The sequence below is a fragment of the Triturus cristatus genome, chromosome 3_1 (assembly GCF_964204655.1).
Source record: "Triturus cristatus chromosome 3_1, aTriCri1.1, whole genome shotgun sequence".
Taxonomy (NCBI): domain Eukaryota; kingdom Metazoa; phylum Chordata; class Amphibia; order Caudata; family Salamandridae; genus Triturus; species Triturus cristatus.
The window spans coordinates 1,081,364,543-1,081,381,508 of NC_140583.1; the positions used below are offsets into that span (position 1 = coordinate 1,081,364,543).

Genomic DNA, 16,966 nt, shown 5'->3' on the forward strand with positions numbered 1-16,966 from the left:
GTCTGCACACCCTCTTCTAGTGATTTATCTTGTTACAGATGTGGCAAAGGGTTATTTTCTTCAGCATTGCAACATCCATACCAGAATTTGGATCACATGGAACTCCACTACCTCGACCCCATCTCCTAGAGTACCTTGTACTCCAACTTCTAACACAACACCTTGCATACCACCTTGATTTCCTGCAAACAACGGATTGTGAAAACTTTCTGAGCAAACTGCTTCTGGGCTAACATGAATTGTCCTTAAGTTTTCTCTGCTTCATCTTTTGTTTATAGCTACAGTATTTTGCACACCTCCGGATCTCATTCATTGAATACGGTGGCCAGCAAATCACACTCCGTTGTATATGCGTACTAATCTCTTGTCTCCACCCAATAACAAAGTGAGATACAAAGAATTAATTATCACTTGGTTCAGAATACTCTCTCCCACTGTGCTGTTGAGACACCTGGCACAAACTCTCATAGTAATTATGCACTGATTATATGGGTTCTTGTGAAGTTCTTTAATCTTCACCAAACCAATATCTTATGGAGGAAGCTTGTCTTTCAGGGAAGTAATCACCTCTTCATATTTCCTCATACTTACAGGAGATCGTGCATTAGTGCTGACATCTCTTTGTGGCTCTTCACATGGCCATTGTACAACAACATAACATTCAGCCCACTAATCATTTCGCACCAGGTCAAAGAAGGTATTCAAAATCAATCCACAACACTTTTGAAATTTTTATGAATATGTCAACCTGTGTGTATCACTTTATGGGCTTGTCTCTCAATTTTAGAAAATTGTTCGTAAATACTGCAAGATCTCCTATACTCCATGGTAAATTAACGTAAACTCAACCCGTTATCTCTCTCAGTGAATAAGCTGAAGATTCCTACTCATCCTGTAAACCTGTTGCTGGCTTTTTATTTCCCCCATCTACCTCAGATTTTTTCCTCTTCTTTCATGTTACTTTGACCATTTATTTTCTAATTTTTCAGAACCAGTCCGTTTATGTATACATTTTATGAACTTAGTTATATTGGATTGTATTCCTGAAGAACGCATTGTTTCTATCGCTCCATCATCCAATTGAACCCAGTAACTTCTCTGCAACTGAAAACGTTTTGAAAGATCGATATCATATAACCTGACCAAATCAGTTACTTTATCTTGTGTAATTGCTGCACACCTTTTAATTCATTTGTGCAGGTACATCATCTTTTTTCCTGATACTGGTTAGAATGTTCAAGTTCTAAACATCCCCAAAGGAATTCTTCCAATTAATCTTTTAATTCTGAAATATTCAGTGGACTCTTCTTTTCAGGTTCTGAGGTAACTTGCTGTTCTGCAATCTCTGTCTTATTAAGTCCTGCTTCCTCCTTAAATCATGGTAGAAAAATTCTAACTTCAATTAAATGTGCTCCTTGTGCTATTGATGATGTAACGACAATCCTTTTCCCTTCTCTTAATGAGTGAATAATTTGCAGTGTTTTCCATTCAACAATCTGTGAATTCTGAGATGTTGATATGAACCCTGTCACTTCTACTAGTTACTTGATTTACTGGTATGGAGGCAACATTTCTTTGGGCAGTCGGCATCGGCCTTGGCACTTTTTGTGCTGTTACAAATTGTGGCACTTATAATGGAACAGTTACAATTGAGGCAGTAACACATGCTGTTACCACTGTCTGTGTTAACACCAACTGGTGCAGGAGCAATCTGGTATGTTTGAAATGGTCTCTCAGTCTGGAATACACTGTGCTCTACAGGGGCAGTAGCCATGGTGGACGTGTGCAGCTAATAATGCATCTAATATGTCATCCCTTGAGTCACTATGCAAATCAAGCTTCTTCACACCTTTTTCATCCTCTTTTTTTAGTGTTTTGTTCTTTTTCGGCTTTTCAGATGTCTCAGTAAAAATCGTTGGGTATAGTCTAGTTCCCATGAATATGGCTTTTCTTAATTTCTGTTGTTTTTCGTCCCATTGAGCATCGGCATAATTACTTACTGCTCTCCAAGTCTTAATCTGACATTTCTCCTTTTCCTTTTCTCGTGCTGTCTTTTGCCAAATATGTAATGCTTCATACTGTGTGAGTCTAGGTGGTTGCTTCAATTCAGACCACCTTCTGATGTATCATATCTTGGAAAACTCAAAGGACCCTCATTCTCAGTGAACTTGCATCATTGGCAAAGCCACAAATGTATGCAGCCCCAATTAATGTGCAGGGGTACCCTTGGGAGTAGCAGCTGCAAACAGCAATGGCAATGGGTTAAAGAGTTAAAGTGTAAGAGCCAGCCTATAAAGGATGAACCAGAATACTCTTCTAACACTCACTTTTATAAAACAGATGATAATAATGCTAACGTTGCCGTCTAATGTTGCATCTTCCCCTCCTCTAGTCCAATTGTCTTTTGGTATTCTCCTGGGAACAGATTCAATCTCTAAGATTGCAACTTCATTTTGTTAGTCTAAACTTCTTATGAGACAATTCCCCATTTACGTCCTTATTCCAACAAAAAGACTGCATCTCTGTCCTTCTAATAAATCAAACTGGATGTTTCTGCTAACACTGAAATGTGTAGAAACTGAAATATCCTGCACATTAAAAAACATTTTCTGGATTACATCATTCTTTGGAAATAAAACAAGTATGTTAAAAGGGGGAACAACCTTACAACGCGGTTATTACACCGCGATGCGGTTACATCGCAATCGTTACAACGAACTCGATGTAACCCCGCTATGCCATTACAACGCAAGTCTTTACATCGACTTGCGCTAGATGGCGTGCTAACATTAAAAATAGTGTAGTTTACTATCCCAACACCTTCCCTACTGTTAAGTGGACTGGAGTTGGAATAGTAAATTACACTTTTCTAATGTTAGCACGCCATCTAGTGCAAGTCGATGTAAAGACTTGCGTTATAATGGGATAGCGTGGTAACATCGCAGTCGTTGTAACGGCCGCGATGTAACAGCACGCGATGTAACAGCACGCGTTGTTACGTCATGCATCCTGTTAAAAGAGGTCAAGTTCAGTTTAAGTGCTGCATTTTAACATGTGTACTTCTTTACTTTACTAAAAGAAAACTATTCATGAGTTATCAGTTGTTCTTTTAGGTAGGCAGACACATTTTGCAGAGTTTATGTGAACATTTATTCATTACAAAATCATGTCATGTAAAGGTCAGAAATTAAACAGTATATGCACCTTTCAGCATTTCTAGCTAAAATACTTGTTGGGCAAGGCTGTTTTCCATTTTTGGTTTCTAGTACATCGGTATGAGTACTTAGTACAATTGTATACATTTTAAAATGTATTTTTAGTTCATTTTAAATTTGCACTTTAATACTGCACGTGTATTTTAACTATATTTTGCATTTTGCCGTAAATGGCCCCTCAGTAGTGTACTTGAACTAGAGCCAATTATTGCCCTGAGTATCATTGCAGTAATACAACCCTGCAGAAAGGTGGGATCTACAGCCACAGTTCTAGACCACCGTAGTGGAGCATGAACTCGCACTTCCTAATTAGGACCCCATGGTGGACGCAGTCGCATCTTAATTGGATGCTAATCATAGCGTTGCAGAACCCTGTAACTGAGCTAATTTCTGTGGGTAGTATTATGTTTTTCTGTGCTATTGAAATGCTTTTCTTTTTCTAAGAAAAGCACAGAGATGAACTGTATATTATTGTGTCTGTTGGTTGACTGTTGACCTCTGAGCTGTTGCTCTCAAGCTAGGTCCATGGAAAGCCTTGGACTGCTCGCCCTTGGCACTGAGATTTAAATGCAAAAGGTGGGTACTTGCCTAGTTTGCAGAGACATTTTAGGACACTGTCCACATCCTGCTAGAAAATGTATGTGAGGTGACATGTTTAAAACAATGCAAAACTACCAAAAGAAATCAATATATAAATATAGCAATACTGAGTAATATTTTAAATAACTGCAATACATTACATAAAAAAGAAAAATGCACAAACATTTGGTAGTTAAGTCACTATTTTCTTTATTGCTTAACAATTTGGTGGGAAAGATGATTTCTTATAATCTATTTGGTAACGTGGCAAAACTGAAGGCAAAAAGCAAAGCACATATATATGTTATGACTGAGGATTTACAGTCCTCTTTTTTCCTCCTCATTCAATGCAATTACAGATACAAACTTTAAAGTCTACAAACTTTTTTACCTTGGCGAGTTTCATTCTACATTATTGAAAGTAGTTTGAGGGAGCAAAATAAAAATTGAAAAGACATGGAGTCTTTGCAATTTTGATATCATAGAAGATCCATATTCTGTCATATTCACAATTCTTTATAGTGTATCTGTCTATTCACACACATGGTAGTTCCCTCCTAACATCCAGACACATAATACTGAGAGTTTTCCCTTCATTCATTTTTAAGCTTCAATTGATGAAAATATTACCAGAAATGTACATATCCGAAGAATTTCTTCCTGCGAAATTGCAGAAAGGAATTATAAAGTTATACTTCTATAGTGAGCACACCTTTGTAAAGAGTGATATTTTATTCATTAACATGATTATTTGGTAGTTTTAATCCTGGAAATGAAATGAAATGGATTGAAATTTATTTTGTAGCTAATGAGCTTATGCTCTAAAGTCTAGAAGGATTTAATGAAGGGGATGGGTTCCATTTCCATTGGCATGACATTGCATGATAGTGCGGTAGCCTAAGAAAATGTGTACATGAACATACATGTGTATGCATGTGCAAAACAGCAGTGCAGTGATCATGTAAGCAATCTTTGCCATTACAAAAAGAGAAGCAGCCAGGGACAACAAATGTTATCAAAAACATCTTAATCAAGATAATTATCTATGCCTCATTAACATCATTAGATATTCAATGGAATCATTGCATTTTTGTGGGTTATCTGCAGTAACAATGGATTAGGTCTATTGACATCTTGGCACCCTGTGACAAAGAGCAGCAGAACTTCTCCACTCCTGCAGAGGACGTTATCATGATACAAAAAGAATGATTATGTTTATTCATTTATCTTCTCTAACTTTTAGATAGGATAAAGAAGAGTTACTCTGTGGGCCATAGCAAGACACACAGAAAGGGACATGGCTGGAGAAGCTGGTACCAGACTGTTGGAAAGAGGAAAGACATTTTGAGGATGGTATGAACCACTGGTATGGAGACTTTAGGGAATGAGGACGGATAGCTATGATTTTATGAAGAATTTCTTAAATTTGAAGCTCTGCTGCTAAGAAAATGACTGCTTCTTGACCAATTAGTAGTTTGTAGTGATGCGATGTTCACTTTAATGGTTGGCATTATTGTGAATGAATTTTTGAGTATTACAATGTTCTACACTCATTGGAAATTAGCATAAACATATCAAGATTTTTTTTTAGTGAAATCTGAAGTTTTGACATTCTTTTAGTTTTTTGTTATTTATTAAAGGAGTTGCAAGGTGCCATGCAAGCTAAATGCATATCACGTTTTCCATACAAAGTAATGACTATATAAATGATTCCCGTTTTGATAAATTAACATCTGCAGCTTACATGACAATCGGAGTCAGCCAGGCCCTCAAGGAATATTTTCTGATACGTACAGCCCAAACCTAGGCAAGAATATTGCACAATGATGGACTAGTAAACCAAAGCTAAACAATTTATTTCATGCACTGTGATCTGCTTTACGTGCTTATTAATATGATTATTAGGAGCTGCTAGGGTGGATTGGTTCTTGCAATAAACAATACAGATGTCTGTCCTTTCCCCCCATGGAGCTGGAGGTGTCTGGCAGCGGCCAGCCTGTCCCTCTGTCGGCTGTGCATTCCCCTCCCAGGCATTGCTTGTACTAGGTGCAGATATGCATCTTACAAAACCGGTCTGCTGAGCCCAGACCCAGCATTGTGAGTTCGAAAGCACCAGACCCCTCGTATCGTGGCAGAGCAATATCCGCCAGAGATACGAGAACGCTAGAGCCGCCCGCAGGTGATTTGTGCAGCTCTGGTTTTCACTTATGTGTAACCTTGTCCACACTGGTTTAGGGGGTTCTTAGAAATGAATGCAAGAAATGCTACTCCTCACACGATCTTTCTCTTCACAGTTGTTTACTCAGCTTTGCAAGTGGTCGGTCGGGGTCTGGTCTGAATCAAGCTGATGAGTCCCAAACTAGAATCGAAACACATCAATGATTGTTTAAATTATTTGAGGGATTTATTTCTTTACCAGATGACATGAAAATGAAAGTAGGACATTTTTAGGTGGATATTATTCTAGTGCCTTGCCTCACTTTCTGTTTGTTACTTGATTAGGGGCAGAAGCGCCTGACTAAGCTTTGAGGGGGAAGGGGTAGATGAAGGACTGTTATAGAGAAAGCTTTTCTTCAGAACATAATAGCATTGCGTGAGCCAATCATCCAGACTCTTTCCTGACACATTTAGGGGCAGATTTATGAGCCCCTTGTGCCTCATTTATGCCGCCGTTGCGTCACTTTTGTGATGCAGCGGCGGCGCAAATCCTGTGCCATGCTGCGGGGTATTTATAACGTGACGCATCTGGGAGATGCGTCACGTTGTAAAACCCTGCGCCAGCAGTAGGTGTACCTGTGCAGGGGGAGAGCGGTCCGTCGCAGGAACGCCTCCGAAAAGTGGCTGAGTGAAATCTACAAGATTTCACTCAGTCACTTTTGAGCCCATGCTGCGTCAAAACCCTGCGCCTGCTTGAAGCAGGCGTAAGGATTGACGCAGCATTGTAATGATAGGGCACCCCCGAGCCTTGCTGGAGCTGTGTCGCGCTTGCGACGCAACTCCAGCAATGCGCCGCCTTTCCGACAGGAGATGCGTCACGCATCTGCCCATCCGAGTGCCACGGTGCGCCGCATTGTAAATGCGGCGCATCAATGGTGGCGCACGGGTGGGCAGATGCATCGCAACTCTTCTGGCGCATCTCTGCTGATTAGCAGAGATGCGCCAGACGTCATAAATCTGCCCCGGAGTATTTCAAATCTGTTGCCACAATCAAACAACTAAACGCTGCCTTTTTTCCTTGCAACACAGACAAACAACGCTTTGAAGTCGGAGTAGCGAGTATCAGAAGGATCCGGTCTATTCAGGAATGAAGACTTCTGAATTTCATAGCCGACGCCATCAAGAGCTTTCCTCAAAAACGGCTCATCGAAGGCAAAGCAAGGGATCGTCTGGTGGCCAACTTTGAAAAAGGTCATACCAAGGGCTGCGTATACAACTAAATGACCTCCGTCTTTTATATGAGCGACAACCTTTCTCAAACACTTTACACAGTTCTCCTTGTCAGTCGCTGAAATTTCCAAAACCCCGTAAAGGATCACACAGTCTGCAGCTGGCAAGACAACGGGGTGAAAGGGGTTGCTTTTGGTTAGATCGAATGTCAGGCACTGCTTGATGGTTGCTCGCAGGGTTCGCTCCAAGTCTAAATATTTCCCCCTGTTGAAGCAAAAGGAACAGCACAGCAAGCAATTATTTTGGGTAATACTAAAGGGCATCAACGTGTACAGTATGCACAGTATGGTTTGTTTAAATATGTCAGATGGTGTCTGAATTAGCACTGATGACTTTACAAGACATAGATTGGCCATAAAACTGAAGCAGGTCCTTCGTAGGACAATGTCTATCTTCCTAGTTTAAACATATGTTGTGTTAGGGAAAAAGAAAACATAGAAGTTCTAGCCTTGGGTAACATCTATTGGTGTTACTCAGTTGGGAGCTGATCTTAGTATTAAAATATAATCATAGAATACAATTAAAAAATGTTTAAAAAAAGCTGACCATACAATTAGCGTTAGGGATACATATTTTCAAAGTAATGAAATTATTTTATTTTATTTAGGGTCAGGACATTAATCAATATAATATAAAGATTATTTGATGTAACTATTATTTTAGTTTATTTTGTTTTAATTGAATCAATAACCTTAGTGTATTTTAAGGGTAGGGTTAGAATTAGTATTCCAATCAATAATTTGGGAATGGGGTTACTGATTGGTTATTGCAATTGAAAATATTAGCGATTGGTGTTAAGGCAAGGATTAAAGCAGCAGTTCACTTTAGAATAGTCACTGTAGAGTAGAGCTTACGGATAGAGAACAAAAGTGAAGGTAGGGCAAAGTAAAGGTAGAAAGTAAATGTAATATCAATGTTATGGATAGATTTTGTGAAGTAAGGTAGAATGAAATTAAGGTTGGAAAATAAAGGTATTGGGATATTAAGTGTGACAAAAGTTAAAACATACAACTGTGGGTGGAGGGTATTTAGCCATGTGATGTGTTGAAAGCTGAGTGAAGGAACATATGCATTTTCTTATAGTGGTAACTACCCTACTGCTAATAGGAAGATGTGGGAGAGATCCAAGGGAGGCTGAAAAAATCCTCCACCTTGGCACTGAAAGAAGTAACAAGTAGTGTGAAAAGTTGATAAGGAGACTGTTACAATAATCAAGCCTGCTGAATCAAATATATTATTGGTCAGGGCTTTCATTGAGTGAAATTGGCATCCGCCAGATGTTGAGTAGGTAGTGACCGCTCCCGTGTCTAGTGGCAAATGGATGTTGAAAGAAACCATCAGGTTCTTTGCTGGCAGAAATAGGAGCAGAAGTTCAGTAACAAATGAGATTTTTGATTACAGAAATGAATAAGAAATGAAAGATGAGAAGCAGATAGTCTTGGTTTCTTTATGTTGTTCTATGGCAAAGCAGGGCCATCCAGCGTTGACTGAATTCAAGGAAGTCAATCATTTGGTCAAGTTAGTGAGAGGTTATGAGAGGGAATGTCATGAATATGTAGTTAGTATTATGACATATAAGGGAGAATATATAGGTAACATGAGGGACCTATTAAAGAATCAAGTTTAATACCCTCTGGCACAAGTGGCAGATGTTCAGAGAAGTGTCAAGAATTTGACCCAAATATGTGAGAGGTTGAAAGAGAGTGATGAGAGAGGAGTGCTATTGATGCCTAATGAGGACAAGGTTTGAAGTACACAGAATTAATCTGTTGGTCCACAAGACAGAGAACCAATGAACAGCAAAAATAAATGGATGTATGTCTCAGGCCAAAGTGAAAGATTTAAACTTTGGAGAAGCGACAGCCCCTATGGAGAGACATTTGTAAAAGTTGAACCAAAGGTGTTTGAAGTGGAATTGTCTCAGATGTTTCAAGATTTAAAACAATGATCAATAATATTGCTCTTTTTCATGGGCACTCTCCATTGTGGCAGTTAAGGTGCCCGACGTACAGGAAGATGCAGTGCTTCACATTGATTTAGCAAGGAAGTGACGTGGGAATGGCAGGAAAGGGAACATAGGAATTAAAATGAAAAACCTAATAACTGGACCTCATATCCTCCTAATATGGTATTAGTTTATGATTTGCACCACAATCATATTACTGGAAACCTTGAGCTCAAAGAATTGTCAGTACTCAGCCAAAGGGCAAATGATAGAGTGATGGCATCTCCAGCCAGCTCCTCAGAAGTTTCCAGACCATACAGAACGCTGCAGTTAGACTCATCCTGGACCTCCCCAAATGACCCCACATCGACCCCCACCTGAGAGCTCTCCAATGACTCTACATCCAGAAGAAATGCCAGTTCAAGATCCTCACGCACGCCTCCAAAGCCCTCAACACTCTAGGAAAGGCCTACGTCAAACATCAACTGAATGGCATTTTTCTTTGTTTGAAGGGTAAAGGGGATCATTATTTATTAATAATTTAGGCAGTCCTGATGTAGACAGTTTTATAAAACACTTTCTGTGAAATTGATTGGTTTATGGCATGTAACTTTATTAGTTCCGACCTATGATACCACTTTACGTTATGGCAAGGGCATTGTTTTTGACTTCTCTGTAACTGAAAAATGTGCCTTTTCTTGGATGTGTGCCAGACTTCTCAGACTTGCAAGAGTCTCTGACCTTTCGTCTTGTTATGTGATTTTTGCTTAGAAGACTTTCCTCGCTTCAAAGTAAACGATTCCCATGTCGGACTGTTATCTGACTTTATAATTTGACATTTGCTTTTAAACTGACGATCTGCAAATTAGACTGGCTGCTGATTTATCTCTTATACTTGACTTACATACTGAGTAGGTTTATGCATGTTCATTAGTGAAATATATTTTGATTAAGGGTTATTTCCCCATGACCTCTTGCAACTGGCTTTACTTTCATGCATTATTATTGCTCAGTCAAAACTGACTAACTAACTGATTCTTGCCCTTTGTAATGATTCATAATTTTGATTAAACTGTTTCGGTTTTGCTTTGAATATAGTCCTGTGAAGGTTTCCTTTATTGCAAAAGGGCCACCATCCTTTAGGAGTGACACAGCCCTGAAACTGGTGAGTGACTGTTAGAAATGGGGGTCTCTAGTTGGCAGAGGTAGGTACCTTTGTCCAAATAGGGGCCCCTGCTTCTAGTCAGGGTAAGGGGGACACACTCCTAAAATAACCCCTGCTCACCCCCTTGGTAGCTTGGCACGAGCAGACAGGCTTATCTCAGAGGCAGTGTGTAAAGCATTTGTGAACACATACAGTAATACAGTGAAAATACTACAAATGAACACCACACCAGTTTAGAAAAATAAGTAAAGACCCAACAACAAAAATCCACAATACAGTTATCAAGATATCCTTAAACATAGCTTATTCACCCAAAAAGACTTGTAGCACCAAATAACTTCACCTGGAGTTATTATGACATTGTGACAGATGAAAATCCCAAAGAATGGTGCTGACCGTGAGGTGCGCGGCGTCGGGTCCGGAGTCAAGCAGACCCACAAAGAACAGTACCTTGGAAACAATTAAAGCAAGGACGGAGTACAGCGTTGGGGAGGTGTTGCTTCCTTGGCGCTGAGCGGTGTCGGTTCTTTACGACCCCAGGGGAGGTGAAGCCTCTGTTCTTTACTGCGGCACAGGGGAGGTGAGGCGACTGTTCCTTACTGTGTCGGGGAGGTGATGTCATGAAAGCGGCTAGAGGTCTGTTCCTTACGATGGTGCGATGTCAATGGATTTGGGAGTCACCGACGTCGAGGATCGGCTCCGCACTGATGAAGCACCGGCATCGGTGAGGTCAGGGCTACGGTGTGGGTCGGGACGTCATGAGCGGCGGCGTCAGCTCCGGTGTAGGCAGCGACCTCGATTGTCAGCTTCAGAGTTGATGCGGCACGGCGTCAGCAGGCGTCGAGCCTATGGTGCAAGTCGGGCGATGCGAAACGTTCTTCACGAGTGGCGCCCATGGCTTCAGTGCAGGTTATGGCATTGCTCGCCGGTGTGGGTGTTGCAATTTCCTTCTGTGGCAGCTGAAACAGCAGTTCCAGATGCAGAGAGACAGAAGGGGTAAAGTCCCTGAGACTTCAGAACATGAGGCAAGTTCAGTTTCAAGCCCATGGAGATCTTCCTCGAGATGACCAAGCAAACAGCAAAGTCCTTTTCTCCTTTCCTTGGCACCAAGCAGCCACTGCAGGCCCACCCCAGGCAGCAAACAGCACAGGGGCAGTATTCCTCCTCAGCTTCTCCAGCTCTTCCCCCTGGCAAAGGTTTAATTTGATTCCCAGAAGTTATCTAAAAGTCTGGGCCCCAATATTTATACCACAAAATCCTTTGTTCTCTGAAGGCAGAGAGTGCCTGTACCCAGCCAAAACCAGTTCAGTCTTCACTGTTGCAGCTTCTTGGCAGGAGGTGGAGACAGCATTGTTGTAGGCAACCAGGCCCATTCAGGTGAAAGGGAAATCTCCTAACCTACTCTAAATGCAGCCTTGGTCTATTCAGCCCAGCCCTGACTCATCAGACGTCTGGAACCACTGCCCCTGTCCAGCCCCTGTCATCCCAAAGCCAGACATGCAATATACAAACCTAGCAGAGGCACACTGGATGGTTAGGCAAGAAAATACCTACTTTTTAAAAGTGGTATTGTCAAACACAGAATGTAAATATCACCCTCACTAAAAGATGTGCTTTAACATTCTATTCTGAGTTCAGGCATACTACATTTTACTTTTCTATCTTTGTTTCCAGGGTTAGTTATGTTTTTAACATGTTATAAACAAACTCCCCATTCTGTCCTATGGGAACGGATAGCCTTGCAATAGTGAAAAACTAAATTGTCAGTATTTCACTATCAGGACATGCCACACACATCAGGGCATATCTTGCCTTTCACATACAATGCACCCTGCACACAGGGGTACCTTGGGCCTATCTTAGGGGTGCCTAATATGTAGAAAAGGGAAGGTTTAGGGACTGGCAAGTGTGTGCACTTGCCAAGTCGACATCGCAGTCCCAGACTGCACACAGGCTCTGCAAGGGCAGGCCTGAGTCACATTTTACAAGCTGCTTCTCTGGGTGGTACAATCAGTGCTGCAAGCCCACCTGCAGCATTTGATTTCGAGGCCCTGGGAACACATAGTGCACTGTACTAGCGTCTGACAAGTAAATCAAATAAGCCAATCATGGAATCAGTAATCCATTACAATAATTTACAAAGGGAACACTTGCACTTTGGCACTGAACAGCAGTGGCAAAGTGCCCAAAGCATCTAGACCAGCAAAACTGAGACCAAAAGACAGCAAAAACACAGGAGGCAACAGCAAAAAATGGAAGGGAGACCCAAGCCAATGGTGCTAGGTCTAACAGTGACCCTTTGAATTTATTGGTACAAATCCCTTTCAGAATTCTGGTAGAGAATGCGGGCAAAAAGAGCAGAATGTTGGTGAAAATTAGTAGGTGCAAATTTTAGTCCAACATTCAATTTAAAATCTGCACATTAAAAACTGCCACAAGGTAAGGAATGTTGGACTCTTGTGTATTATTACTGGTGCACCTGACCAGCAGTACCTGTTGAGGCTCTGGTCAGTTGCATAAATGGGATCTTTTGTGAATTGAATTGTCTTGCATTTGAATTGCATTATGCGGATCATGATGGTGTTGTTGTGCGATGTGAGAGCCGGAGTGAGTTTATTTTTTTTTAGTGGCGCATGCAAACCTCACAATGTTGTGCATGAAACATGTTGTATTATGACAGTGGTGTTAGTGTGTTTGTTCGGTGGGTGAGACTGAGGCTAAATCGTAATGCAATGTATTGTGGCAATTACTGATGTTTTTAAAATGGTTTTCTTGGTGAAGAGATATTGTGATTTTGTGTGAATTATGTGCAAAGATTTCTGAGCTCATTTATAAAGTTTATATATTTATGGAAATCAAAGATCTGGGAATAATAATTGAAGTTTGTCGGCTGAAAAGGAGCAAAGCATCACATCAGGTTTGAGTCATCTTGGTTTAAATCTGTTGAAACCCTTAGTATTCAAGCTATGTATGAACTATTATGGGTAGTATTATTTATTTCATATGTGCATGAGGATAGATACGCTGACTCTAAGATGGATTACCACTGGTTGAGAGTCTATCTTAATGTGAATGAAAGCAGTAAAGGTGATTTTCTCTTTTCCATTGTGAGTTAGATTTTTCTGTCCCATATTCCAGAAGGCAAAGGTTTATTTGTTTTGACTGATGTATTACATTTCAAGTCTCGTTTTGAAATTGTATTGTGAATTGTTGTATTAGTATTGCAGATACTGTGAGCTAGGTTGAGACTTTTGATAAGTCCACGATTCCTGATAACAGAGGAGATTCTACACCTCAATTGGTACCACTACCAATTACATGTTTTTGGACCACCGATTACATACAATTTTGTGGCTTAATGCATGGAGTAGAATTAATACTTACAACATAAAATTACAATTTCTTGTGCATGGTACATTAGAATTCAGAAAGACTGAGAATTTGAGGTAGGACATGTTTGAGATGAAGCCACAGACCTGACCAGTTTGAAGCCTTGAATGAGTGGAACTATGAGGCGAATGAAAGAGCACATAAAAAAATATTTAAAGGATAAAGGAATAAGGGTGTCTACTATTGAATGAATCTCAGATTGAGTTTACAGAAGATGGCATGAAGATAGTACGCGTACCAAATTATAGGTGCTTTCCATGTAATTATTGATGAATTGTACAAAAAGAAAACAATTGATGACAAAAAGGAGAACAAGAATGAGATGGAAAAGAATGCGAGTGCTACTGAGGTAGAGGATGAGTTTATAGACATATAATTGAGACTAAAGTGAGGACAAAACCTATAACGAGGTTCATTGGCATGTGTAGGTGGAAGAGATAGGAGAAGAACAGAGTATCAGGAGAGGTGAGCTAGTGTCTACTTTGATTTCACGTATGGAGGAGAAAGTCATAGAGATTAATACTTTTTCAAACTGGAAATATTGGCAGAAGCAGGAACATATAAAGAAAAAAATTCCAAGTATATTGAAGATGAGTTGGCATTTTTGGGTGTAGAAGAAGAAAGATATGCTCATCTCACATGTGAGTAACTTCAGGAACTGGCCAGACAATTGAAAGTGGGTTTAAAATAAAGAGAATTTGTGAGTCATGTAAAATATGGCTATCTGTAAATGAATTATTTGAACTAGAATACTAAAACATTGCTAGAAACTCTTCTAGATCTAATAGCCACCATTAAAAAAATGGGAGGATATGACAAAGTATTACAAATAATGGATGGAATCAACTGATAAGCGTGGGGTTTCAAAACATAGCAAAGCAGAGAAAAATGTGATTTTGTGTGATTCCAAATGTGAAGTGGTTTTTGAGAAAAGAGTTTAAGTTGAGAGAAATACAGAGAGGATCATATGTGCAGGCACCTCTGTCGAGCAGTGTTAGACCTGTCAGCCCTTTGGGTGGTCCCTCCTCATCATTATTTATTTTGTCCCACTTTTGCCTCAAACCCTGTTAGTATTTTTCCTTTTTGGGAACCACCAGACTTTTTAGTGTTGATGCAGGGTCAGGGAGCCATTTTCCCTACCCCTGGAACTTCTGTCTGAGGGCCTGAAACACAAAATGGTGGCCACCCATTGTCACCTGTGACATCACTGGAACCTACTTAGTACCTTCCAGAACATTCTAGAACCCTGTGACAGTGTGAGGCAGGTTTAGAATGTTGGGAAGCCAGCTCAGAGTTGGCAGTTGGAGTTGGCAGTTGGCACCTGACTGGTGAAGGGAGAGCAGCACAACACTGAAGGAGGAAGGAGTGAGGCAGCAGGGGTGGAAACTTGTGCCTGGAGTGGGGTCCAGAAACCCACCCTTGATACTAGTCCCTACTGACTGAGCCCAGCCTAGAGCCCTGTGTGGGATAAAGTCAAGAAGAACCAACTCAAGGACCTGAACAGCCGGAACAGGCCTTGAAAGTAAAGAACAGCAAGTTCCTGACCTGTCTATTGGTATCTTCCTGGAGTCCGACGCCGAGAAGCCTAGAGACCTGGGGCCGGAGGTGAAGAAGCGGCGCTGACTGGAAAGCAGACGTCGTACCCGGAGCCGCCAGAGGTCGAGAGAGGGCGCCGACGGAGGTCGTGGAGACACCAGAGGTCGAGGAGGAAGTCACCTGAGGTCGAGTGTGCGGCGTCGACGGGGGAGTGAAGTCCGCCCTCCGGAGTCGCCGGAGACCGAGGTGAATCGTGCCGGAGGTCGGGAGTGGAGATCGCACTCCGGAGTCGCCGGAACCTGAAGGGAAGAGCACCGGAGGTCGGGAGTGGAGGTCGCACTCCGGAGACACCCGGAAGTAGGGAGATCGTGTCCCTGTGACGCCGGAGACCGACATCGAATCGAGGCTGCCCAGCGACATCGAGCCGAGGCCGCCCGCCGACATCGATCCGGAACCACCTCACGGCGTCGACAGGAACTGACATCGAGCCGAGGCCGTCCGCCGACATCGATCCGGAACCGCCTCACGGCGTCGACAGGAACTGACATCGAGCCGAGGCCGGCTAGCGACATCGAACCGGAACCGCCTCACGGCGTCGACACGACTCCGGCGGAGTCGGAAGTTCATAAAGAGGGCAGTAAGTGGAATAGAGGGCGCCTAAGGCCCTGTGGAGCCCTAAGAGACCATCCTAGGGGCTAGAGAGGTGTTAGGACCAGCCTGGGAGTGCCAGGGGTGGACTGAGACTGATGCAGTGACCTGTGTGAGGGGTTGTGTAGTTTGGGAGAGCCAGATTCCTAGATTACCCTTGATCTACCTCAGTTTTAGCCTCAGCCTTATCCAAGCTAGGTGAGACACCCTCAGGCCATCCACATAACCACAAGCTGTGATTGGGCCAAATCAACCCATAGCACCTCACAAATGTGACCTGATTTGAAAGTGTACTGATGGCTTATATTTATTGAGAGTATTGTATTCTTTGTATTTATCCTATTTATTGTCTCACAGTATTTATTGTCTCACAGTATTTATTGTCTCACAGTATTTATTGTCTCACAGTATTTATTGTCTCACAGTATTTATTCCCTCACAGTATTTATTTGCCTATGTATTTTATGCACATCTATTTATTCATTGATTATTTATGATCTGAGCTTATTCATTTGACCTACCCTTTTTTTACAGAAGAAGCTTTGTGTACTGTAAGTGTGTTATTATTTATTTAACCTGCAACTAAGAGAAAACGAGATAAACACAGATATATTTTCATAAATTTTTACGGTGTAGAGTCGTTTTTGGAACGGATGAACGCATGGTTATTGTGAGGGTGTGACGTACGCTTAGCACGGTGCCTGACCCCCGACCGCTCGAGCCAAGCTACCCCTTGTGAATGGGAGACACCGGGTGACTGCTGACCCCGGTTGCCCGGGGTTTTCTAACATAATTGGTGGCAGCGGTGGGATAGAGCTGTGCTTGCGTCCACTCGACAATAACTGTGGGTAGTCCATAGGCCTACACTGGGAGTTTTCTCAAAGCGGACTTCCTAATTCTAAGTTTGTTTTTTCCAAATTTACTCTGGTGGTGGGAGGAGGTATTACAAAAGGTACCCCCCTGCATAGCTTCTGTAAACACCTGTCTTCTATTCTGAGTGGGCAAAATGGAGTTTGTGTTGGAAGATGTGGAAACTTACAC

The 16,966-nt window shown here is 41.7% G+C and overlaps 1 protein-coding gene across 1 annotated transcript in view; it reads right to left on the reverse strand.

Moving 5' to 3' along the window:
• Positions 1-4,014: 4,014 nt before the first annotated feature.
• The window catches only part of LOC146861561 (indolethylamine N-methyltransferase-like), a 125,168-nt gene continuing 112,216 nt past the window's right edge, over positions 4,015-16,966 (reverse strand). The window contains exon 3 of the mRNA XM_085645948.1: positions 4,015-7,445. Within this exon, the coding sequence (XP_085502074.1) occupies positions 7,010-7,445 (436 nt within the window). The 3' untranslated portion in view covers positions 4,015-7,009. The remainder of the gene's footprint in view (positions 7,446-16,966) is intronic.